Genomic DNA, 26,102 nt, shown 5'->3' with positions numbered 1-26,102 from the left:
ATCGAGTAGCGACCACCTGTCAATAATAAACGAAATTAAATCATAAATAAAAACTATTATTGTTGTGGAAAATTGTATCAAATCAAAAAGAAAAATGTCCGGGTGGCAGTTTCATTAAATTTTTTTTTTTTACCGGTCTTACTACAATTGGACTATAAATACAAATTTAAGAGTGTTTTTATATACATGTATTATATGCGAGGACAACTACTACAGCAATAAACAAAAACAAAAAAAAAACAAAAGCAAAATTTTTGTCCTCTTTAATGCCGAATTATTCTTTCTTATGATTTTTTTTTTTGGTGAGATATTGACTAAATACAATTGGGAGAATTACCAGAAGAATTAACTCATCATTTAAAAAATTGTTTGTCCAAAACCCCCCAAGAAATAAAAATTTTGTATCTCATACTTGTATAAGAATATTTTCAGATTTTTAAAAGATTTAATTAATTATTAAATAAAAATTTAATATAAATACATGATAGTTCAGTAATTAAATCGAATTACCAAATAAATTTTCCTAATTGGGCTTAGTCAGGCTAGTTTAGATAAAAAGATTTAAAAAAATATTATTACATTAAATGAGTAAGTATAATTTAGGAAGAAAAAAGAGAGGTTTTTGCCAAATGATATTTTGTGCGTGAAAATTTAGTAACACGGATTTTTTAGATAAAACTTTTATTTTGCATATTTCTTAATATATAATTTTGTAGAATTGGTTTTCTTGTTGATTTTTGTCCGATATCATATACTCGTATGCCATCTTTTCACATATGTTGTTGCACCGTTCTTTTATATTTAGCATTTCTCCACACTTTTTATAGGGTCGGTATAAGTTTAATGACAACTTCTGAATTATTACTGCCCCAACGAGGGCAGAGACAGTGAAGAGTGTTGATACGCTACAGCTAGACATATTTTTGTATGCAACATTATTATTATATACAACAAAAAATATTTTTCAACTTTTATGTTTGAGCACAAGATGAAGTTTCGATGTCCACACATGAAAAGCGCATGGTTCCATGCTACCATCTACAGTATGAAATAAAATTCATTCATAATAAGGTTATCGAAGAAGATGATTCTTCCGAGAATGTTTGACATTTTTCAGACATGTTGGTACTAATTGCATCGTGAACACGATTAGATGTATACCCTTGTACCAAAAATGGTGGAAGGAAAGGCGTTAAGCTTTCACTCATTGCGAACAATTCCTGTCGTGGCCCAGCCTAGCTGGTCCCTGATTTGTGCAGTGCAAACAAACTTTCCTCCTAGATAGGAGTCCACAAGTCACTGTCATAATAAAGATGTCCTCATTTAAAGCTACGAATATGAACAACAACGAATACAAACTATTGGTGGGAGTCTAATAATCAAATAAGAGGGGAATTTCTAACCAGCAAACTTCTGCACATACAATATCAGGTGGTACCAATACATGCAAAAGGTAAATGGGAATGAGGGTGATTGGAAAAAAAACCTACTACAAGAATAAAATAAAGATAGAATATGGTAAGAACGCAAACCATAGTGAATCGATGAATATATTAAACTTTCTGTTGTTAATAGAACTATCAAGATACATTGCACATCATGGTACACAGCCTCCTCCCAACCCCACCAATAAAAAACAGTACGAAGAAGAAAAAGAGAGCAAAAATGATAAGGCAGCATTTGTGACCTCCTTGTGTGAAAAGCCAACCTGGATTGAATGTATCATGTCCCAAAAATATGTCTGTGAACAGGTTGAGTATCAAAAGTCTTAACGACTTGTATCCATGGTTTGTCTATGACCAAGAGAGAATTTTTTGAAAGATGTTCGACAAATAAAACAGGATCCCTGAAAGGACAAATTTCAAAATTTTTTCTACCACCGTGTTTAGTTTCTAATTCATGAACTTTCCGCTTATGCTTTAGAACCCCATTGCTGTGTAGCTTTCTCGTTAATCCTTGATCATTTGCAAACTCAACATCATCGTCTCTATCAACAGGCAACCCAAAATCAATCAAGCACATTGCCCTGGTGCATCAAAAGATCAGTTTTGCTATTGAATATTGGCTACATATAGAAATAGCTAGGTAGAAGTATAATGGGAGGTTATATGGTTATTAATGTCTTAAATTTACTCCAGATACAACAGTTTCATTAAGTAAGTATAATGGGAGGTTATATGGTTATTAATGTCTTAAATTTACTCCAGATACACAGTTTCATTAAGTGCAGACCTTATATACTACAGCACCATAATGAATCAGTTCTGAATATAAAAACAGCACTGTCCTCATATTGTTCAAGGAATGCAAATCACCTGGGACTGTAGACAATAACAGAAGAACTAGAGGATGGTGGGAAGGAAAGACCAATCACTTCTCCAGGAAATTCCTGATATCTTCTGGGCAGAGAAAATGTATGCTGAATGGACCATTCGCCCAACTGTTTGGCCTCCACATCCAATGCATAAACTTGATTTGATGAGGTGGAAATGATAAGAATATTACTATTTTGAGGCGTAAAACCACCAGCTGTAACAGAGGCCCCATCCAATCTTGATAAGAACCAGTGTTGCCTGTTGTTAAAAATAAACTAGTCATCAAAGATTTCCTACGTTGTCACTGATTGGATCAGTTGTATGGCACCAAACGTTATTAAAATATCCGTCCATGCAGTTATAATTGCAAAAACAGGACAAATCCATTAAACAAATCTTAACAAGAGTACCAAAATAGATGCAACTTCAGACAACTTAAGCCAAGTCATATTTAAACAAACAGACAGAAGAAAAGGGCTCCCATGTACCTCAATGTTTCAAGATTGAAAATATATAAATCTCCCAAGCAGTTGATGGCAGCTAGCCACTGACAATCAATACTCGTGAACATTTTTGTAATGGGAGGTTCACAAGGCGGCAATTCCTCAACATCATCTTTGGAACACGGAGTAAAGACATGAACAACCTCCGCACTTCCCACATTTACAACCTTTAAGAGATAAAAACATTAGAAGCATGTAAAAAAAAAGATTTGCAGCAAAAATAAAATATAAAAACAATCGGCTGCAAAAACCCAGGGGCCTAAATCTACATCAATTGCCAACACCCAACAGACACCCAAAGACATTTGGTTAGACAAAAGAACACGTCATCACATTTGACCTGACAAAACAGTGTTGTTATCTCAGCTTAAAAACATAAAAAAAATAAAATAAAAAGAAAAAAATCTTAATGATATCCACCTATCGTTCAAAATATAGCTGGAAATTACACAAGAAAGGATAAACAATCATGCCAAAATATGCATTTAACAAATAACAAGTAAATAATAAAATCAAATTTATTGTTTAAGAATGACAAAAAATGGAACACAGTTAACATCTGCCTAATGATTAACATCAACATTACACAAAGGCACAAGGCCGTTTAGCACTGAATTTCGAAAAAGACCAGCACACGAGTGCACTGAGATCATAACAGTTGGCTACTGAGTCCTCCCACACCCGGGTCCGTTCCCTCTTCTATCAACCTTCTTCCGAATCTTTCAATCTCAAGTCCAAAATTCAGATGACATCCAATAGGTCAAAACAGGGAACTCCATTCAAAGGAATCGCTTTGGTTTTCGAAGTTAACATTCAAGTAGAACATTTATTCCTGATGGCCATGACATTTCAACTTTTCTGAAGACATATCCAATGCGAATCACTCACACAGCATACATTGCAATCAAGGAATTTTCACTCATTATCTCATATGTAGTGTCACTATATACACAGCATACATTGCAATCAAGGAATTTTCACTCATTATCTCATATGTAGTGTCACTATATACTCGAGGTCACACCACACTAGCATCCGAGCTACCATGTGTTATTTAACACGTGGAAAACTAGTACCTCAAATCAAGAATGTAGTAAAAATGCCTCCAATTGTGGTATCAAGTGATAAACTTAATTTTCTCATTGGCTTGGTGAAATAAGTTAAATAATATATCAAACATCCATGCAGAACAATATCCTCATGGTCCTGACGCAGTAAAGGAAAGAAGACTACACGAGAATATCACAGCAAGCAAAAAGTATAAGAATCATGATAACCAAAAGACAGAGGCGACACTTACGTATATCCTTCTATCTTGCCCAGCTAATAACAAACGTGAAGAATCAGAACTAAATATCATGCAGTGGGCAAATGGTATTTCCACAGGAAGCTGCCTTTTATTTACTGTCCACACACTCCTGCCAGATTTACTTCTTTTCAATTCAAATAAATTAGGTTTCACATGGTCGGAGTAGGCAAATGACGTGCCTGATGAAGAAATTGTACTGCATGTGATCTTTCGAGAAGCTTTACATTTAACTCGCGCCACTAAATCTGTGGTTGCAAGCCCACCAGACGGCCCAGGGCTGATGTCGGAGACAGAACAATTTTCTAATCGCACACAATAAATGTCTAACCAGTGAGCAGCCTGGATCAAAAGCAATGGTGTTTGATTGAAAACAGTTTTCATCACTAGCTTCATGGGCATTCTCTGTGGTGCAGGGCATATATCATGGGGAGAAAACTTGTCAAACATCATAGCAGAGTATGCGAATAGTTTAGTGTCATCGCCAGCTGAGATAAGCATGGGCACACCCAAATGAGCCCACTCATGGTAACTGAAATGTGACTTTTCCTTGCCACGTGACCTTTTAACCTTTTCCTCAGGAGGTAGATCTGCTGATGAAAAGAGATCCATTTGATTCAATAGACTCAAAAAATTGAGGAACAAGAAATGCACGTTCAAATACAAAAAAGGTTTAAACGATCAAATCAAAATCACTCAAAGCACAAACCTACCATCATGGTTAATAGGTACTGCTACAGTCAATGCCTTGACATCATGTGTATGAGCCCTTACACCGCGAATATATGTCCATTTTTTGACAGCGCTGGACCTCCCGTCACAAGACCCAACAGCACCATTGGAAAGTTTATAAAGTATCACCTACAAAAAACAGCAGGTTACACATTCTAGCTTGGGTAAAACATATCACAAAAAATGGATACAAAATGAGCATCATAAGGTGGTTAATCAAAATCACGGTCAGAATAGCTAAGATAATGAAGTAAATCAGAAGCAATGTTTAATCTTATCAACATTATACGACAATTTCTGATGAACAAAAGATCTTGTAAACACCTAAACCATCAGAGCAAAGAGAAAATGTGGCGACCACCAATCATAAGAAACCCAGGCAAACAAAGTGATAGCAATAAATTTAATTCCAAGCTTAGCTAACCACAATCGATCATACTAACCATATCAACCATATAGTTTTATGAAAAGAGCCATGATCTGGTGTCAAACAACACTTCAACAATGACAGAATGACACAGTGGAAAGCTCACCAAGGCATGTTGGAACAAATAACCAGGCCAAAAAATCAGATCAGAATGTACCTGACCATCAGCACCAGTGGAGAACACTCTGTTATGGTTAGGAGTTGCTGCTAAGGCGTTTACATCACCCTTATGATAAGTATGTGCCTGAAGAAGCGTCCCAAATTGACTGTCCCAGAATTGCACACTACCAGAACTATCCGCACTGACGATGGTTTCACATCTAAAACCAACACTATTATTGTTAAAAATAGCTCATAGAGAGATAATTCAAATACATAATCAGCATGCATAGGCAGAATGATACATGTTACGCGACTGAATAGACATATACCTCAATGCAAGCAAATACCATATGCAAAGATCACTTCCACTCCCGGAACCTCCAATTGAAACAGTTATTCTGTAGATCTCATGAGCTAGCTTAGCGTCCCAACACCTTATGAATCTAATTAAAAAAGGAAATCTGAGAAACGATACGAACTTTAATGCTTTAAAGGAATTTTAAATTCCATCTTTATGTGAATACCCATATGTGCTGAAAAAAGAATAGAGCAATCAATGTTATTCAATGTTTATGAACATGATACAATGTAAACAGTACCACATACCCGTCACTACTCCCTGAATAAATCCTGCTGGCATCAGGACTCCATGCCACACTTAATGTGCGTCCTGCGAGACACGTGAAATAAAGTCAGACTATCAGGTTTTTGCACAAAAAAAGGGTTGAAAAATAGATAATAAACCAAATAGGGAAGATATCTCACCACCGACCCTTGGCAACGTCCTGTTGTAAGTAAGTTTCTCGGCATCTGAAACACCATAAACTCGCACGCAGCCATCATCACAAGCAGCTGCTAGATGGGTACACTTAGCATCACTATCCTCATGATGCTCAATAGCATCCTTGTCGTCATTGTCATCTTCACTTTCACTACTCTCCTCTTCATCGAGGCAACTATTAATTGAACTGGTGTGACCATTTTCATGAGAATTAATTTCCTGCTTCGCGTTGAAGAGCAAATCATAGCATGGTTCAGCAGCAATTTGCCATATTGAGATCCCGATCGAATCTAGAACCCTCTATAGCCAACACAGCATGAAACATACACGGTCAATAGCATATTCGTAGCTTCAAAATACAGGATATTGACAACAAAAAAATCATAAAAATGTGGGATGGTGTTAAAATTATTTTTCAAGTCCCAAAAATAACTTAAAATGTATTTGCATCAACCTCCCTCATCAAATCTACAGTAAGCAGAGACCAAAAACAAAACTGCATTGACATTAATTTATATCGGCTTTCTTGAGGGAGAGTATTGTCCGATTGGCACTATTTACATGCAAATGCATTCAACCAATGAATTCACAGCTTAAAAAGGCTATGACAAAAACAAGTTTATTCCAACTATTCTCTCGAACTCAAACTGCTGAGATAATTCCAATTCACAGTTGATTTTCAGATCATGAATTGTTGAAAATTCTCCACTCATTCCATTTAGTTTAATGCAGTACACCTAGGTTGAAATGATGTAAACAGAGAACTGTATTTAAAGCATATAATTTAATTTATATTTAAATGTGTAAAGCTTCACCTTTTGTCTTAAATCAAACAAATCCCATTCGGAAATAGAGCCATCGATGCTGGACGAGAACAGTCGACCCAGAGATGCACCTGTCGGCCCGGAATGACACCACACCAGAGATGAAACTCTCGTATTGGGGTCCCCGTGAATGGTCTACACAGAAAAACATTCATTTTCACCAATTTTCCAATAAATTAAAAGTTTTTAATTCATCAAAATAGAGTGGTGTGGCGTACAAGCTGACAGTGCCAACCAACGGAGCCTGGGGACACCAGCCAAATCTCAAGAGAGCTGTCGGCGCGTGCGGCGGCGACCTGAGAGCCGTCTGCGCTGGTGGCTAGGGCAACGACAGGGGATGGATTCCACTCCACCGAACTGCTTCGATGGACTTTAAGCATCTCTGTGTTGGGCTTTTGAGCTGTATTCTTGGTGAATTTGATTGATTCCCAGCTATTTGAGGCGTGTGAAAAAGAAGCATCACAGAGAGGGAAAAGGTGGCGACCGTGGAGAGGAAAACATATTTTCTAGGTTTTTAGGGCTTTAGGTAAATAATGGATCGGGTTTGATTCGATCGTCTCTTCGGATCTCGACAGAGGAGTCCACTCATCTATAATGGGCCGATGGGTTTGGGCCATCGACATTGTCGTATATAACGCCTTGCGTTTTTATGTGATAACAGCTATTGACTTATTCATAAAATTTTATTCTCTTACAATAAATTATGGAATGGCTTAATGGGTAATAATAATTAATCTAATCATATAAAACCAATATTACTAATGATTCTGACCATTTAAAAATTTATAATTCATCCATCCTGTTTTTTAATCCTTGATAATGGTTCGTAAACCCTAAAGTTTAACTGCATTTACGAAACACAATAATAAACCAACGGTAGCTTTTTTTGGTGGATCGCTTCCTCTCTTCATTCTTGATAGACAGAAGCAAAGCATTCCTTTAGTTGTCTATCTTTCCTTCGTGAATTTGCGAATGGAAAATGCATATGCTAGATCTGTCCCAGAGGTTAGTTATTTTGTTTACTCTGTGTGCATTCAGATCCTGTTAATTAATCATGGAAAGCCAAGGTGATGCTTTGAATTGACCAAATTTAAGATTTTGATGTTTATTGTTAGCTTTTTGTTTCAAGATTCGATCAAGGGATGTGAAACGGTTGGATTGATTTAGTGGTTATTGGAACTAGTCTTCCTTTTTACCCCTTTCTATTTCTCTCATTCGGTGATCATGGGAAATTGATAATCTTTTGAGTTATTGTTTTAAGAGGCGGCAATTAGACGTAGCTGTCAACTTGAGATTTTAATCCATTTTATCATATCGTGACCATTTGCATAGGTTTTGGAATTCTTTGCGGTGGATTCAAGTCGTGGATTGACAGATTTCCAGGTAATTTCTAGACGTTAACCATCGCTCGATCGTTTTAAATTTACCATGTACTAATTTGTTTTTCTTAATATCCATCGATGTGAAAAAGCATTCGATTGAAGATACTTGTAATTTTTATTATTTGGAGTTTTGCTCTTGAAATTGGTTATCTTTGGATGTTTCAGGTGGCAGAGCATGGAAGATTGTATGGAAAAAATGGTTAGTGCTGTATTATTATAAGTGGTCATAATTCATCAATTCAGAAACGTAGGACTTGAACATCTATACTCAGAGTAGTTTGTGGGTGAGTTTTACTATGTGGTGTTCGAGAGAACCGATACCAATATCTTCGATTTTTTTTAATTGTTTTGTGGGTGGCAGTACGAAAAGTGGTTTCGTATGTGGAGTGTTTGCAACTTCTACAAAAAGTGGTTCTTAAATTTTTCTCTGTAAATTTGTAAAGGAAAATCTAAGAATTGCTTCTTAAAAAATTATATTCATCTTTGTAATTCTAAGTATTCTTTTTCTTTTGGAACTAAGTATCTGCCCGTCCTGTTTTTTATCCCATAAAACAACTTGAATTTGACCGTTCGAGAAATAAGAAATAAGAGTTTTATTTGGGAGCACCTATCACTAGAGAAATAGTTAACAATCCCCCTGTTTCTATATTTGCCGTTTCTATATTTTCCATGTTTACATATACTGTTTTCATAACTAAAACACCTTTACATATTTTTTTTTTTGATAGGAAACAAAATATTAATTTAAGTGATTAAAAAGATTACAAAAGTCATCGATTATAGCAGATGACCTTCCTAATTACACATTATATCACACTAGTGATCTAGTGATACACAAAATGTACAACAATTTTATTTGTTAAATCAAATGTACAACAATTTTTTTTTTAAAATTGTGTAGAAGATAACATACATATGAAAATAAACTACTGGTAATGTATGTAGTCACTTATTAATAAAAACCTGTTTTTGAATGTTTCTCCCACACAGGTACCTATTTCTATTTCTAGTAAAAAAACATCTTCTGTAATAGATGCCTGTTTATTTGTTTCACAAAAAATAAAAAATCATTTTTGCAACTAACAGAAATAACAAATAAAAACAAAATATGTGTCAAAGAGATTCATTGTCGACTTAGAGTATGTCAGATTGGCAACAGTATCCGCATTGTGAAATGCAAGTAGTTTTGTTAACTGAGCTTATCAAATAAAGCCATGTACGTGATTCTCTGACTTAACTTGATTCCTGGATGATTATTGGTTTCCTGTGTTTTAGTCCTTCTACTTCATCTGACTAACTTTTAGATATTTCTGAGGAAAACTTAGTTGTGATATGCTATTGTCTGTTTTATCATCTCTAATGTGTCTTGTGACTCTTTGGATGCATGTGCGCTATGCTTGCTCCAGTGCTGCCTGAAGAACCAAGTAAGTAGACCTGAATCTTTCTCGACATCTTTTGGAATCACTTCTTAATATGCATAAGACTCTTTCTGCTATTTCATGAAATGGAGTGATTTCTAACCTCTTCATTTGTATTGCAGACACTCCTTTTTGGAAATTAGTGCTTAAACAATTTGATGATTTGCTTGTAAAGATATTAATTGCAGCTGCTTTTGTCTCTTTCATTCTGGCATTGGCTAATGGAGAGACAGGCTTATCTGCCTTTTTGGAGTCTTCGGTAAGATAACAGCTTTTTACATTTTTTTTAATAGATTTTACAGGGCCACAGATATATGTGCATTTTGGCTGATTCCATGACCTACAATGTCCTAATCATTTCACAAGTTTCAGATCTTTAGAAGCTTGTTCTCATTATATAGGATCGGTCGTGATAGTTGACTAAGAGACCGGGATAATATCGTGTTTCACCATGTGCCGATTAGCTCAATCATGCAACCAGACTTGAGCAATTACATGTTGCTCTGATATTGCTTATGTAATAGAGATGGGCTGGGTAGGAGCTATGTTGCAACTATGCTCAATTGCACACAGACGCACAGGACTTAAATGTAGCACATGTTTTTGTCATGATGCACGAGCCTTGGTTGTTAAAAATTAAATGCAACTTATAAATCCACATTAAATGTATTGATGGTGATTTTAAAGTGAGATTGAATATGATATTAATTCATTTTTAATGAATATTTGTTCTATCATCTTTAAAAAAAATTTAGGCATGGTGATGAAATTTTATTTCAAATATTTAGAATGTAGTGCAATGTCTCTCTGTGCACCATACTTCAATAAGGTGTGTGTTTTGCCTTGCCTTGATACTACTTTACTGACCATTAGTGTCCCTGTGATTCTAATACTTATGATGTAAAAATAAACTCTCTCTGGAAGAACAATGAATTGAGCTTTGGAGTTTGTTTACCTTGTTATTAATCAACCAACATTGTGTATCTGATTTTTTCGATTCTTTAAAAAAAATTCAAACCTGTTTATTTTATATGTTATCCTTGTGTTACTGGCTACAGATGTTGTTGTCAGAGTAACCCGGAAATAAAGGTTGACCGTAACTGATGTTTTTGTGTCTTTTAAAAAATTTGAATATTAAATTTTATAGGTTATTCTAATGATACTGGCTGCAAATGCGGCTGTTGGAGTAATCACAGAAACAAATGCGGAGAAAGCCCTCGAGGTCAGTTTGGCATTCTGGATGTCTGAGATGTATTAAAATTTTCTTATGCTCTTCCTATCAAATTTTGATTCCCTTCTATGTACTGGTCTACTTGTTGTCATTGCAACTTGCACCAAATCATATTCCTCACAAGATTTACAAGTACAAGGAATGAAAATTAACATTATCCATAAATTGTCAAATGCTTCTTAATGCATTTTGTCAAAGAGTTGGTCCGTGTTCCTTGGATATAAATCTCATATAGATCAACTAAGAATTTTAGTAACATGCTACAACTAAGTGTCGATTTTGTGATTCCATCAAAAATTCAAAACAAAAGACTTTTTCACTTAAAAAAAACAGAAGACTTTTAATTTTGGGCACTGGTGTACCATTTTCTCCATCAAGATCACATTTTACTAGCAATAATTCTCAATCCAGACACTTGCTCTTGATTTTATTTTTTCCTTTTTTATAATCATCGAAATTATGACTTTCTGTGTTTTCCTCGATGTCACAGCAAATTAAATATAATTGCATATCTGTTTGGATTGCAGGAGCTGCGTGCATACCAAGCCGATGTTGCAACTGTTCTACGAAATGGTAAAAAAAACATTTTGTGAGGTTATGGAGATGTCTCATTTTCAGTGATGGCATAGATTGATTTTAGATATTTAGTGCCTGATATAGTTTTGTCACAAAGTATATTGATTTTTTAGAGCGATGATCGGTCATTATTTTTATCTAGATTGGTGACGATATTGTGTAATTTAACTAGTTTATGGGTCAATCCATTATTCGTGTCCTTTGTTGGAATGAGATAGATTTTTTATTTTATAACCGAGGCTTATCTAATGTATAGCTATTGTATGTCTCTTGTTCTATCTGTGCTGAGGGGTGAAGAACTTGATACCCACGTGTGATCTGATTCTGTTTTCTGGCTGTTTTTGATAGACTTACCATATGCTGTGTTTAAGAGACCGTGTCACATTTTAGATGGTTATTGTGATAAATGTTGAATTTTAAAGTAGTAAGAACATATTAAATACATAACTCAACACAACACATGACTTACGTAGTTCGGCAAGCAAAACCTATATCCATCCCACAATAACTAAAGGGCTCAAATTTGATTAAACTTGCTCCTTACTTCACTTTTCCTTGTGCAAGTATGAGTTGCATGGGTGAGGGTGTGTATGGATTACATTTGGGTGTGTTGAGTAGCATTCTCACTAATTTCCAATTAGCATTTTGATAAATGCTTTCACAATTTAAATACATGTGCTGTTCAGCTGTTGATATTTCGTGTATTGAGAACGAGAGCTCGGGCCCTTTGGAGCTCGTAGTTTCCACGAGATATGATTATTGTCATCTTGACTTTGTAATCCTCTTCTGCTTGTTACTTGATGCTAAATCATTTGCATATACGTGGTATATGACTGCTCATTATTTGTAATGACGTTTTACTTTTCAACAATTGTGATAGGTTGCTTCTCAATATTACCTGCCACAGATCTTGTCCCTGGGGATATTGTAGAGGTCAGCGGTATGTTAGTCATTGCTTGTTTAGCATTTGTAAGTTCCTAGACTGCAAATTTTTCAGTGAATTAATTTCAGTGGTTTGTTCTATTAGTGGGATGCAAGATTCCAGCAGACATGAGGATGACAGAGATGCTGAGTGATCAATTACGAGTTGATCAAGCGATTCTTACAGGTGGGTACTGTATAAAATATTGACCTCCTCCCCTGAGACCAGCTGCAGTAAAATTTAAACCTCGTCCCCACTCATTATTGCAATAATTTTGAGTAAGGCTGAGAAATGTGTTAGAATTTAGTTACAACTATACCGTGTAAATAATAATATGTAAATTATAAGTCAAGTCGAGTTATATTACCCTCTAAACCACCCACCTCACTGAAGCTCCCTCCTGTGTGACACCACTATTAACCTTGAAGCAGCTCCCTGAGATCAATTGTTTCGCTTTTGAACTCAAGCTTCCACTACTCGAACAGAGTTGTGTGTGGTGATGTTTTAAAAGTGTGAAGAGAGAAGATTGATGGAGCCTGGAGGCGCTAAGTGCCACAGGGAAAAAAGAAACCTGGTGGAGACTGATGGGTGGTAGGGTGGGTGCAGCAAAGGGATGAAGAGGAAGATGGGTCATGGGTTCTGTGAGTTTCAGATTTTGGGTGAAGAAAACAGAAGAAAAGAACACAAGAATATCAAACAGAGATTAAGTTGAAATTCTTGGAAAAAATGTTTTAACAAGTAAATTCCACGTCATATAAAATATGTGCTTTGAAATTAAAAGTTAATTTAGGTATTGTCAATTGTGTGGGGAGATACATCATAAAAAATTTAATAGGAAAAAAAAGCTAACAATGTTTATAAATAAAGCATGAAATTTATTATAAATAATTATTAGTGAATAACTTTGGCAAAAGAAAAAGTTATAAGATTAAGAGATGATTTAAATTCTATCAATAACTCAAACCTCTTTGGTGTAGTAAAAATAAAAAGTAAAGGCGTTGTATTTAATCCTTTTCAAGAATTATTACAAGGAAAATATTGTCCATGGCATGTTGGGTAAGGTCTTTGGTTTAATTAAGCTTTGGTTGAGCCCATATCTCGTGTCTTGGCCAAGTGCTGGATTGGAGAGCTTTTCATATTACGCTGTTCATGATACTTGTTCTCCTTCAACTTAAACAGAAGATGTAGGAGTTTGGAACTTTGTCGGCCATTTACTAAATACCGGTGCACTGTCATTTGAAAAGAAATTTGAGTTTCCATCTCTAGTTTATTAAGCGCACCGTCATATTTGTATAGTTTTAAATATTTATTTTTTGTGGATAATGATCTTGCTATTTAATGACTATCTAATCATATTTTCCGGTGGTTTTGTCATTCTTTCAACGTTAGTCCCTTAGTGTTTATCAAAGGTATAAAAGATATTATTCATTGACTAACTACAGGTGAGAGCTTTTCTGTGGAAAAAGAACTGGATGCCACCAATGTGACTAATGCAGTATACCAAGACAAGACAAACATTTTATTTTCGGTAAATTTTGAATGCTTCTCCTGGTATGCATTTGATATGTGCAGTCATGGCTATGCTGCAAAGCACATGATGTCAAGTGCATGCAATATTATGAAGATTGTGAGCTGACAGTGTTGTGCATTGATGAAGTATTCATGTTAGGAACATTTCATCATGTTTTAGTGCCATAGTGGCCTAATTGTTTGATTTTTCATTTCATTCTAAATTCGGGAATAGAAGGCAACCCTGTTTTGATGATGTTTGATGATCACTTTGAAAAGTTTTGTTTTTCGCCTGCCCCCCCAATTTATGCTGCTGCTATTAGTGAAAAACGAGAAGAAAAGAAACTGATCACCGATCTTTCACGATGTGGAGACTTGTTAATTGAGACTCAAGTTTTCTTTAATCACCCCTCCCCCTCCTGCTCCATAAATCCACATTTCATGATAGTATTAGCTATAAGCACATGGTTTGGGACGTAAGTAAATAATTGTCCTATAAAAGAAGGTCATTTGGATTTTATAACCAGATATTTATCGACTTCCTGCGGTGGAAAAATAGTTAAACTGAACATGGAAAATGCTGATAGCACCGTAGTTGAACTCCAACCTATCAAACTGGAATATATTATAAATGGATCTACCAAAATATCTGTTGAATTACCATATTAGATGGCCCAAGGCCTAGTGCGGGTGAATGCAACTTGGAGTATCTTTATTCATTGTTGTTCCTTACTTCAAGAACTTCCTTGATAGCTATTTATGAGCCCATAACGTTCAACATTTGCCTGCATTTATTATCTAGGGAACAGTTGTAGTTGCTGGAAGAGCTAGAGCTGTTGTCGTAGGAGTTGGCTCTAATACTGCAATGGGAAGCATACGTGACTCTATGCTGATCACAGAAGACGTGAGTTTCTATATTATTTTCTCAAATATGGGTAGCTCTTTGGTTGGTATTGAGTTCCTTTGTATTGCCAGTAAAAAAAATGATGGATGGTGGAGGATTGCTCCAATAACTCATGGCTGTTTCTATAGCGTTCTCAATATGCAAAATATCATCCCTTGGATAAATACATGTCACTTGTTAGTTTTGGCTCTACAGTAGAGAGAACTTGATGACTTGATCTAAGGCCTTTATATGTTGTTCCCTCCTTTTGATATTTGTTGGTTTTACTGCTACCAAATATATATCCTCATCAGAGTAGCTGCTAGATTCAGATCGTTGCAGTTGACCATTGTATAATGCAGGATGCAACCCCTCTTAAGAAGAAGTTGGATGAATTTGGTTCCTTTTTGGCTAAGGTGATTGTAAATATCAACCTTCTCGGTTTATGCGTACTTTTGTATTTGATCCATGTATCATTATCCATTTGAATATGCTACTAGTTATCTAATTTCTTTTAATATTGCTTGCTTTCTCTAGGTTATTGCAGGCATTTGTATATTAGTTTGGATTGTGAACATAGGTCATTTTCGGGATCCTATTCATGGTGGCTTCTTGCAAGGTGCAATACACTACTTCAAGGTTTGTGGCTGGGTTTTATGTGAAATTTTTCTATGATAGGTTGTAGGGGTATAAGATATTAATATCCACTATGCTTTCAACTGGATAAAGTTTTTAACATGGGTGTGACTAAATATGCGCCAATAACTATTTTTGGTGCATAACGTGAGGTTGCATGCCAAAACATTTCAGTGCAGCGATGTTTCCCCTTAAACTCTTAAATTCATTTATATAAAATACTCAATAGATTTTGCTTCTATTTCCTTCAAATTTTATTATTTTCTCTCTCTGATGTAATATATCGACTTTATATCAACCTCCATATTGTTGTTTATAATGACTTATCTTAATGTTATGGGTGATAAAGCTAATTTTGTTTTGCGCTTTCTAGATTGCAGTTGCTCTTGCTGTTGCAGCAATTCCTGAAGGGCTTCCTGCTGTTGTTACAACGTAAGTGCTTAACCTTCGTATTTGATTATGCTATTTATGTGATGTGGATGTTACATTTTGAACGCTCTCTTGGTACTTCCTCAAGAAAAAATGATTTGAAATTAGATGTTTGTATGTTGCAGAATTAAGAAATTTGGTATGTTGTTCACATAGAGTATTAACTTCAGAAGAACCTTGTTTTTTGGTAGTGCAAAATTTGGCTTAACTCTTTGCAGTTTCAGGTTTTCTCCTTTAACATCAGTTTTGTGCATCCGGTCCAAGTTTCATTTCCTCTATGTTCAAATGATAGATGTTTCATTTGGGGACCAATTAGAAGTCTTGTCTCAATTACCAAGTTTTTTCCCCTATATCATCTGGGCAACCACTTAGAAGTTTTGTATTTCTTACTGAGTTTTGCTTGCGTTGTTCATGATGTCGCATTATCCGCATTGTTAATGTGAGTGGGATTCAGGCTGTTAAACTATTGTGGTTACCTGATTCACTGTCATCCAGTCTCTGATTTTCAATCGTTTAGTTGTTCAGAGGTGCTCATTGTGTTTTGCGTGACAAATGATCTTTTATTTAGATGCAGCTCGTTATTCTCACCAAACTTACAGCTTGTACTTTTCCTTGTAATGTTTTCAGGTGTCTGGCTCTTGGAACCAAGCGAATGGCTCGTTTAAATGCTATTGTAAGGTCATTACCGTCAGTAGAGACATTGGGTTGCACTACAGTGATTTGCAGTGACAAGACGGGTACTCTGACTACCAATATGATGTCTGTCTCAAAGGTGCTCATTTATACTTTCCCTAATTTATTCTTTATAATTACATTATTTTATATTGTTTGGTTTTTCATTTAAATCACAAATCACATCCTTCCCTTTCCTAATTATTTTTATCTATGGTCGAGAATTATTGCATTGGCACGGTCACTTTCATTGTTAGTGTCATTAATCTTCCTTTCCGTTTCTTCTTCTTTGATTTGTAAATTGAATTAATTGATAATTAAAAAAGCATCATCCCACAAGGGCGTCTACAGAGATATAGAAACATATATTGAAATCATGAGTTTTATCTTATGTACTGGAAGGTCAATTGTGGGGCTTCATTGTCAAAAAGCTTTCAGTTTCTAGCTACCCAAATATGGACATTGTTAGATAATAAGAACCTGAGCCTTGAGCCTTAATGATACAAGAAAATCTGGGGAACTTCTTGTACCACTTAAGTACACATTCGAGGGTAGACAAAAATAGATAACCACCGAAGAAATGTGCTCTCAGACCCTAGAAACAAAGCTACGAGTTGAATTCAGAATGAATAGAATCTACCAACGAATCATAACCTGAGGGGCGAGGAACAAAGTTTTGTGACAGCCAACGGGATCACAAAATATCTAAACAACATTGTTTCCTTTAGGATCCTTGATTTATTATGATTCAGTTAATTTGTCACCATTATTGTAGTTATGTATTAGACTATCCTTGCCTTACTACAAGATATGTCACCATTATTGTAGTTATGTATTATTCAGTTAACTTGTTTTAAAATTTTGATTTTTCATTATTCCTCCTTTTTTTCCGATGCATTATATTTTAAACCACTGCTTAGGTGCACAATACTCTCCTCATTTGGACTTCTGAGAGGTGAATAAATATACTTTTTGAATGGCCAGATATGTGTTCTTCATTCAGTGGATCGTGGTCCTGGTACTGTTGAGTACCACGTAAGTGGTACCACATATGCACCAGAAGGTTTTCTCTTTGACGACACCGGGGTGCAGGTAGTTATTTTCATTACATAGTTGATGTTTTCCATTTATACTTATCTTTCACTGTGTAATTTATAATTCCTCCTGAATCACGTATTCTTCCATAATTAATTTATAATTATTATGTTTACCATGTTGTCTCTAATATCTAAGTACCAAATTTTAAAAATCGGCTCACTTGGCATAATGCTTTCTACTATTTATTATCATCTATATGTTTATTAGCTTGGATATGATTATGATTCCATCAGAAAGAAGATTTTGTTAAACCGTGTTTGCTCTGTTTTTTGGGTTTTCCAGATTTTTAGAGTTTCATGTATTTTCCTATTGGCTCTGTTTTTCTCTCTTTTATACCTTATGTGTCAATTTTGCAAGTACCTGATGATTGCTTTGTTTTCTTAGTTGTTTGTAAATGTTTTGTTTGGAATATAATGCAGCTTGAGATCCCAGCACAATTTCATTGTCTTCTTCATATAGCAATGTGCTCAGCGCTATGCAATGAATCTGTGATTCAATATAACCCAGAGAAGCGAAGTTATGAAAAGATTGGTGAGTCAACTGAAGTAGCTCTCAGGGTTCTGACGGAAAAGGTTGGTTCGATTATACTGCAACTGATTCTAGTATATTTTAATCAATCCTCTTTTTTCATCGCATCATATTTCTCTTCCATAAAGCAAACTCCTCTTAACATATCTTACAGATTGGCCTTCCTGGTTTTGATTCAATGCCTTCGGCTCTTAATATGCTGAGCAAGCATGAACGTGCATCTTATTGTAATCGTTATTGGGAGAGCCAGTTCAAAAAGGTTGGCTTGAATTGCATGCTATTGTGGAGTATGGAATATTGGCACTATCTTATCAGCATGTTAGGATTTTTGATCATGCATTTCTCTATTTTATGCATATGAACTTTTTAGTATTGGTACGAAATCAAGTTGATAATTCATTTGTAACCACCAAAGTTCGGACAATCACTTATTTATGGTCACCGGATAACCCTTGAATAATTATGTGAAGAACTTTTTCTTGTGTGTAGGGTAAATAAAGGTAACATCATATACTCTTATAATTTTTGGTCATGACATAGTCTGAACTTCTTGTCTGTCATGTGGGGAATTCAATTTTATAATCTCTATCTCGATGTTATAATGCTTCTAGGTATCTCTGTTGGAGTTCTCTCGTGATCGAAAAATGATGAGTGTGCTCTGTAACCGGAAACAGATAGAAATCATGTTCTCAAAAGGTGCCCCAGAGAGTATTCTTTCTAGATGCACGAGCATTTTATGCAATGATGATGGTTCAACTGTTCCTCTAACATCAAACATTAGAGCTGAGATAGAGTCGAAATTCAACAGGTTGATTCTAATTTGCATTGCATATTTGTGTATGTGTCCCTGTTTGAAAATCCAGTTTATAGGTACATTTCCGTGTTAATATATCGTGTAAAAAATAGGTTGCAATGTTATTCACTTAAGTACATGTAGGAAGACCGACAAATTCGCAATGTAAAGCTTATCTTAACTTACAGTGATATGTAGCTGGCATTGGTTGCAGAAGAGCACTTGAACCATTTTTAATTGATGATAATGGGCACCTGCAACTATTGGGTTAATTTTTTCGCTGAAAAGTTGGGCTTCTGACATTTGTTTGTTCATTGCTTTATTTTGCATTCGGCACTTGTAAGAAAGTTGCAAATTTTGAGTCTTAAAGCGAAACACGTCCTGTAATCAGTTTTGCAGGAAAAGAAACTTTACGATGCTTGGCACTGGCCTTGAAAAGGATGCCACCGGGGCAACAGGTTTTGTCCTTCAATGATGAAAAAGACCTTACATTTATTGGGTTGGTATGCTTTCGCTTCTATATGCAGCACATTTATATTGGTGTTTGTTGATTTTATAGTAAATATACACCAGATGCTTCATCAAATTCAATCCGTATGTAATGGTTTGACCTTGTTGATCCATTTTGACTTGAATGTTTAATTTGGCTTCCCTGAATTCCTGTTTGGGCATCTTTTACGTTTTTACCGATGCTGAAGGTTGGTATGCTTGATCCACCGAGGGATGAAGTAAGAAATGCTATTCTTTCTTGCATGACCGCTGGAATTCGTGTGATAGTTGTTACTGGGGATAACAAGGTATAATCATAAAATAATTGTCTGCAGATATTATTTTAGTTTTATTCTTTTGTTTTTCTCAATTCTGAAACTTTTGTTTTACTTTAGAAATTCGAAGTTACTTTGAATTGATTATATACTTTTAGACTACTGCTGAGTCATTATGCCGGAGGATCGGTGCTTTTGATCACTTGGATGACTTCACGGGGCTTTCTTACACTGCTTCTGAGTTTGAGGAGCTTCAAGCCCTGCAAAAGACAGTGGCATTGCAGCGGATGACAATTTTTACCAGGTATCTTTTTGATGTCCTCTTTTTCTCTTTCAAGGTTTAAAGTTTTGTCTGAGTTTCTCATGCTTCAGGGTCTACCGTTTCTGTGGCCTTTTCTTTTCATTTCTTAGTCTATTAGAATTCACATGTGCTTAAACATGTGCTAGGGTTGAACCATCTCACAAGAGGATGCTTGTTGAAGCATTGCAGCGTCAAAATGAAGTGGTAAACCATTAGAACTTTCATCATTTGCATAGGACAGTTGTCATCTTCTCCGCACTTCGAAAATGTGCTATTTTTCTCTTGGGTTCTTTCATTTTTTGAATCCCTGGAAATACTTGCTGACAATGCAATTTTTTTACCCTCTTGTGCTATCTTATTGAACTGTTATCTCTCGCAGACAAAATATTAGTCATCTTACTGTATCTTTCATACTGTACATGGTACATATATTTGTACAATACATGAATGTGGTGGCTCCATCTATTCATATTGGCAAATGTTCTCCATTTATATACTCCCAATATTGATATGATAAGACCTAGACTATGACTGTTTAAGGTTGCGATGACTGGAGATGGAGTCAACGATGCACCTGCACTAAAGAAAGCAGACATAGGAATTGCAATGGGATCAGGCACTGCAGTAGCAAAGGTACTTTTTGTGGGGCCAGTTTGATGTAATGTTTAAACCAAGGAGCAAAAGTTGACGATATTTAGTCTGATTACACAGTTTACACTCAGACAAATGCTCCTATATTTCCAGTTATCTCATCCCTCATCCAATTCACATACTTCCTGCCAGACCCTTCCAATACCTTAACCTGGCCACAAATACTAAAATTTTACCAGATTCTCAGGAAGAACACCTAAAACTTCCTTGGTTATTTCTTGGTATTCCTTGGTTTACCGTGAAAACAGCTCTCATTCCTTTTGTTCTTTACAGAATTTGCTTAGGGTGAAGGAAATCCTGATTTCTTATTCCATGACAAAATAAAATCTGGCACTTTTAAGAACACGTCTTTTTCTCTTTTTGTTATCAACCTGACGTACAAGTCTTCAATAATGGTTTCATGTTCATCCTTGTATTTTAAACAATAGCAGTCAACTAACTGGCAGGATTTCCTGTCTCAATAGATTTCAATTTCAGTATGTGCACATTTGCTAAGTTAGGTTTTTTCCATCTGTTGCTCTTCCAGAGTGCTTCAGACATGGTTCTGGCGGATGACAATTTTGCTACAATTGTTGCAGTAAGATTTTTGTGCATATATCCGATTTCCATGAGTTTCGCGAATTAATACAAATTGATATCTTCATATAAGCTTGAATTATTATTAAAATTTGTGCAATGATTTTGCATCATGTCATCTATTCTTGCATTTTAATCAGGCTGTGGCAGAAGGAAGGGCAATTTACAACAATACTAAGCAGTTCATCAGATACATGATCTCTTCAAATATTGGTGAAGTAGTTTGCATTTTTTTAGCTGCGCTGCTTGGTATACCAGACACTCTTGTACCAGTGAGTGACAAGCTAGGCTCATTAGCCTTCCTATGTTTTGTTGTAACAGTTTTCCGTTTCCCCATGTTTTTACTTTGATATTTTATTTTATTTTATTTTTCGTTTTTCTCAATCATGCATCAAGTTCTTTCAGATTACTTGTCCATGTAAAAATGAATCTCTATATTTTTTAATTAACACATTATTTGCCTGCAGGTCCAGTTGCTTTGGGTGAATTTGGTAACTGATGGTTTACCTGCCACTGCTATTGGATTCAATAAACAAGACTCGGATGTTATGAGGGCTAAACCTCGCAAGGTATTCTGGGACAGGATTAACTTAGGGTTTTGTCACCGTATAACTTTCAGCATGTCGCTTTGTCTTAGTAAATGGCATAACCTGACACTGAAACAGTTTTTATTACATAATAATGATCAATCCTATGTTCTCTTTGATGATGAATAGTTTAATGGGTTGACACATGATGTGTTAGTTCCTCCTATGCATTTTTAGCTTATTTTTTAGCATCGATGAGCTTTTTCATGGATGAATAAAAACTTTCAGTAATTTTTAACTTTTATATCCAGGTCAATGAAGCTGTTGTCACGGGATGGCTGTTCTTTCGCTATTTGGTTATTGGAGGTTGGAAACCTATACATATGGCTAACTATTTTTCTCTTGTTCAGTTTACAATATTAATAATGGTTTTTATTTCATTTGTGAGTCAACTTATCAACTTAAGTTATTTTGTGCAATACAGATGATTAAGTGTGAAATGACTTAACTGTTTATGAAGGCAGTTAATTTCAATCAAAATTTTCTTACTGTTAATAAGCAACTTTGTGACTTTAGTACCTGTGATAATTTTTGTGGGGACATTTTAAATCATTTAGAGAAAAATTCTAGCTTCCAAGCTCTCTTGAAAAATAAATTAAACGCCACAACGGATAATTTGGAACGGAAATTTCAACACATATCCTTCGTGCACGTGAAGATAAGTTTCAGAAAGACAGCCTTTTACTGTAATTTGCTGGTGCCTTTGGACTGAATCAATGAATCAATGTAGTAGAATAAGGTTTTGCAAGAAACAGAATAAGGTTTTGCAAGAAACGACAAGTTTCCTGTTAAAGGTGGATGAATGTGTAGATCCCATTAAAGGTAGAGAGTTCTATTGTTGTTAATTTCTTGAATCGGGCATTACATCTCCCTTGAAATTATACAAATATGGAAGATCCAGGTTCAGAAAATTAGTTTGCAATTATTTTCAACAAAAAATATAAATATCATTTTTGTAAAATTTAAGTTTGAAAATTAAATTTATAACAGCTTGTGATATTTACATCACTGCTTAGCTGAATAGCTTCTTTTTTTGTTTACAATATGAGCTGGTGATACTTCGAATTGATCACCGTTGTCTTCTAAGCTCCGTACTACAACTTATTAGCTCTAAGAACACCCATCCTCGATTGTTGAAAGCTGATACAGTTTTTTCCTATTTATGGACTGGATTAACAGACTGTCAAAGATATGGACAAGCATATCTAACCGGAGGATTACTGTTATCCCTTTGAGTGACAAGCATTTTTTGTGGAATTAGGATTAACATGAACATTTATCCATGGTTACGAAAGATATTGGGATAGAACATTTATATTAGAAGTAGCTTGAGGCGAGAGTAGGTTGATTCTTGTTAATATTTAATTATTTAACTGTGAGATTTGTGTGGTGCAGTTTATGTTGGCCTTGCTACCATTGCTGGATTTGTATGGTGGTTTCTTTACTCTGATAACGGGCCTAAACTACCTTATTCTGCACTGGTAAGATTTAGGAGAACACGAACATATGTTAGTTAAAATAGTTCTCTCCCTTTTGTATTAAAGTGTTTCATGGTCATGTATTTCTTTAACCTTTTTTCAGTTGCGAGTGAAATCAAATTTTTTATGAGTTTTTCTTTTGAGTTTTTCTCAAGTTGAGTTTCCTAACTTGAGACTCAAGTTACTGCTTCGGTAGAACTCATGGGCCGGCTCAAGTTACTGCTTCGGTAGAACTCATGGGCCAGCTACATGGAAAGTATTTATTGTTGTAACTCTATACTTTGAAGTTTATTTGTTTGTTCTGTTGATAGATCTGCCCATAATTGTCACAGTTTGATGCAAATATGGTTTTGCTGTTTCTTAATTTGTAGCAATAACGAACTAATACTTCTTTATGTGTATCCAGATAAATTTCGATAGTTGCTCAACAAGGGAAACTGATTATCCTTGCACCGTGTTTAGTAATCGGCATCCGTCAACTGTTTCGATGACTGTACTTGTGGTTGTCGAGATGTTCAATGCACTGAACAACCTCAGTGAAAATCAATCGCTCTTGTTAGTAACTAAGAGTATTTCTAGTTTTTTTTTTAACTTAAAAACTCTCAAACATCACAAAACTCACAATTTCTCTCTGTTGTTTGTTTACACTTGTATGATTTGACACAGTTACTGTGCAAATCTATACAAATGAGCAATCGACTTCATTTTTCTTGTTAGATCCAACAATTATTTTAAGAAATAGTTGATTTTTATCTTGGTGGACAATAGATTACTGTCTTTAGGTGTTCAACTTGTAGGGTCATCCCACCCTGGAGTAATTTATGGCTTCTTGGATCAATTGTCCTGACAATGCTGCTTCATGTACTCATCCTTTACGTGCCACCACTTTCTGCCCTTTTCTCTGTAAGTTACAATTTCTTTCTTTTAGAAAATCACTACTTTTTTATCCCCTTCTTTGCTCAGCAGAGAACCATCATTCGTCTTTTTCACATTGCTAAATTCTTGTCCTAGGTTACACCACTAAGTTGGGCAGAGTGGACCGTTGTTTTGTATCTGTCGTTTCCTGTAAGTTTGTGTTCCTATGAAGTTAAATGATTCTCCTGTAAACTTATGGGTTGCTTCAAAACTTAGAGGTGGGGGGGAGGGGAGATGTAATGGATGTTTTGATATTTGAAGTATTGATTGTGTGAAACATCTTTTGCTGTGGATAAAATATGTTTCCTCGTCTCACGTCGTACATCTCTCCATTGCAGGTTATAATAATTGATGAGATACTGAAGTTTGTTTCAAGAAACACAACTCGTAATAATCGTTCTGATTGGCCCTTCTTTATCTCCTGCAGTTTGTAGTTGTGAAATTTATAGTCCATGCAGACCTGATATTGGCCAGTTTTTTATTTCATTACAGGCATTCGGTTTAATTTCAGATTCAGAAGAGTGGATTTACTTCCTAAAAGAGAAGTTCGCGACAAATGATGGAAGAACATTCTATTACCTTCATGATCATTCGAGGAATATTAATGTGCTTCATGCTAGCTGCTTGGATTGCAAAGATGAAACGTAGACTAACTTGAGGAAACACGGCCAACTTTTGGGTCAAGATTTGTTGAGGTCAGTGGAGGTTCAGTCACTTTAAAATTCTTGTTTTGTTGTAGAAATGAGCAAAATCCCGAATGTTTTGGGACGCCGTGTGTAACTTTAAAAGCTCGGAATAAGAATCAAGTAAAAAAGTTTGGTAAAAGGCCATGTTTACGGTAGATGGCAACTTTGAAGAGAGTAGCTTAGCCAGGCAGAAATTTTAGGATGGTCAGGATTTTTCTTGTACTCGTCAAGTTAATAGCACTGTGAAATGGTAAAAACATGGGAGACATACGACTATTGATATTGATCCAGCATGACCATTGACATATTCCTAGAATCCCTTTATTAATTAAAGAGCATGTACGTATTTCGATGTTTACATGTTACTTGTTAATATAGTTCATGGTGACCTTGGTAAATCAATATTAAGTCTATATGGAATCGGGTGAAGCACGCATTATATGCCGTTGAATGATCTAACATGCATGAATCTCAGATGAATTTGAGACAATAGTGTGAATAATTAAATGTAAGCTACACGAGATTTCTTTGACCTGGTGTTACATAGAGATTTATCCGTGAGTCACCAAGTGTGTGATCATGAGCGAGAGCAAAGAGAGGCCAGGAGCTGTAATACCCAAGAGGTTGCCCAGCAATAAAATTAATTAAGCTATTTTGCGTCCTAACTACTATGTAATTCTTTTTCAACTAGTGATCAAAATTTTTTATTAACCGTCCGAATTGAATTGTATCACATCGTTTTTCCTAATATTTTATAAAAACCGCGATTAAGTTTGGTTAGGTTAATGAGATAGCTAGCTAGACTGCCATTCTTATCTTAAGCAAATAAAACATTGTGAAAAGTAAATAATCAGTTCGTCAGAATAATTCTTTTATTTGATCTTTATTTAAAAAAAGAAAATGTACATATATAAATTTATCACAAAAAAACCACTTTTATAAAAAGAGATGGTCTTTTTTATGTAATTAGGAGAACATGAAAAATATTGTCACTTTCTATTATACAACATTATATAAGTGTGTGTGTGTGTGTGTGTTTAAGGCTTTTGTGTAAAAGATATTAATTTGTAATTAGAA

General features: G+C 35.3%; 2 protein-coding genes across 4 annotated transcripts; one reads left to right on the top strand and one right to left on the bottom strand.

Moving 5' to 3' along the window:
* Nucleotides 1–1,043: 1,043 nt before the first annotated feature.
* On the bottom strand, nucleotides 1,044–7,500 carry LOC140806961 (WD repeat-containing protein PCN-like). 3 transcript variants are annotated; one of them, XM_073163532.1, is made up of 12 exons: nucleotides 7,209–7,500; nucleotides 6,982–7,125; nucleotides 6,151–6,466; nucleotides 5,992–6,055; nucleotides 5,715–5,828; nucleotides 5,441–5,603; nucleotides 4,838–4,985; nucleotides 4,119–4,717; nucleotides 2,804–2,985; nucleotides 2,316–2,573; nucleotides 1,709–2,026; nucleotides 1,044–1,299 (listed from the first exon to the last, which is right to left on the bottom strand). In XM_073163532.1, the coding sequence occupies exons 1-11, from the start codon at nucleotides 7,368–7,370 to the stop codon at nucleotides 1,723–1,725; spliced, it is 2,454 nt and encodes an 817-aa protein (XP_073019633.1). In that variant the 5' UTR covers nucleotides 7,371–7,500; the 3' UTR covers nucleotides 1,044–1,299; nucleotides 1,709–1,722. The 3 variants fall into 3 exon arrangements, with proteins under 3 accessions (XP_073019633.1, XP_073019632.1, XP_073019634.1); XM_073163531.1 differs by lacking the exon at nucleotides 1,044–1,299 and having other exon boundaries at nucleotides 1,535–2,026; XM_073163533.1 differs by lacking the exon at nucleotides 1,044–1,299 and having other exon boundaries at nucleotides 1,535–2,026; nucleotides 4,119–4,714; nucleotides 7,209–7,498.
* Nucleotides 7,501–7,816: 316 nt separating this feature from the next.
* LOC140808040 (calcium-transporting ATPase 3, endoplasmic reticulum-type) lies at nucleotides 7,817–25,427 on the top strand. Its single transcript, XM_073165042.1, has 34 exons — nucleotides 7,817–7,995; nucleotides 8,323–8,373; nucleotides 8,538–8,571; nucleotides 9,779–9,796; nucleotides 9,913–10,049; nucleotides 10,938–11,012; nucleotides 11,549–11,594; nucleotides 12,478–12,537; nucleotides 12,625–12,705; nucleotides 13,962–14,047; nucleotides 14,831–14,932; nucleotides 15,274–15,327; nucleotides 15,449–15,550; nucleotides 15,921–15,979; nucleotides 16,604–16,748; nucleotides 17,633–17,740; nucleotides 18,166–18,318; nucleotides 18,429–18,533; nucleotides 18,886–19,082; nucleotides 19,459–19,570; nucleotides 19,766–19,864; nucleotides 19,990–20,135; nucleotides 20,279–20,336; nucleotides 20,673–20,765; nucleotides 21,310–21,360; nucleotides 21,500–21,631; nucleotides 21,827–21,928; nucleotides 22,198–22,252; nucleotides 23,342–23,427; nucleotides 23,831–23,979; nucleotides 24,222–24,327; nucleotides 24,436–24,489; nucleotides 24,678–24,726; nucleotides 24,832–25,427. Exons 1-34 carry the CDS (start codon nucleotides 7,963–7,965, stop codon nucleotides 24,897–24,899), a joined length of 3,006 nt encoding a protein of 1,001 aa, XP_073021143.1. The 5' UTR covers nucleotides 7,817–7,962; the 3' UTR covers nucleotides 24,900–25,427.
* The last annotated feature ends 675 nt before the right edge of the window (nucleotides 25,428–26,102 follow it).

This window comes from Primulina eburnea, chromosome 12 (genome assembly GCF_022965805.1).
Source record: "Primulina eburnea isolate SZY01 chromosome 12, ASM2296580v1, whole genome shotgun sequence".
NCBI classification, from domain to species: Eukaryota; Viridiplantae; Streptophyta; class Magnoliopsida; order Lamiales; family Gesneriaceae; genus Primulina; species Primulina eburnea.
Note: the sequence above shows the minus strand (reverse complement) of the source record. Positions and strands in the feature narration are given on the sequence as shown.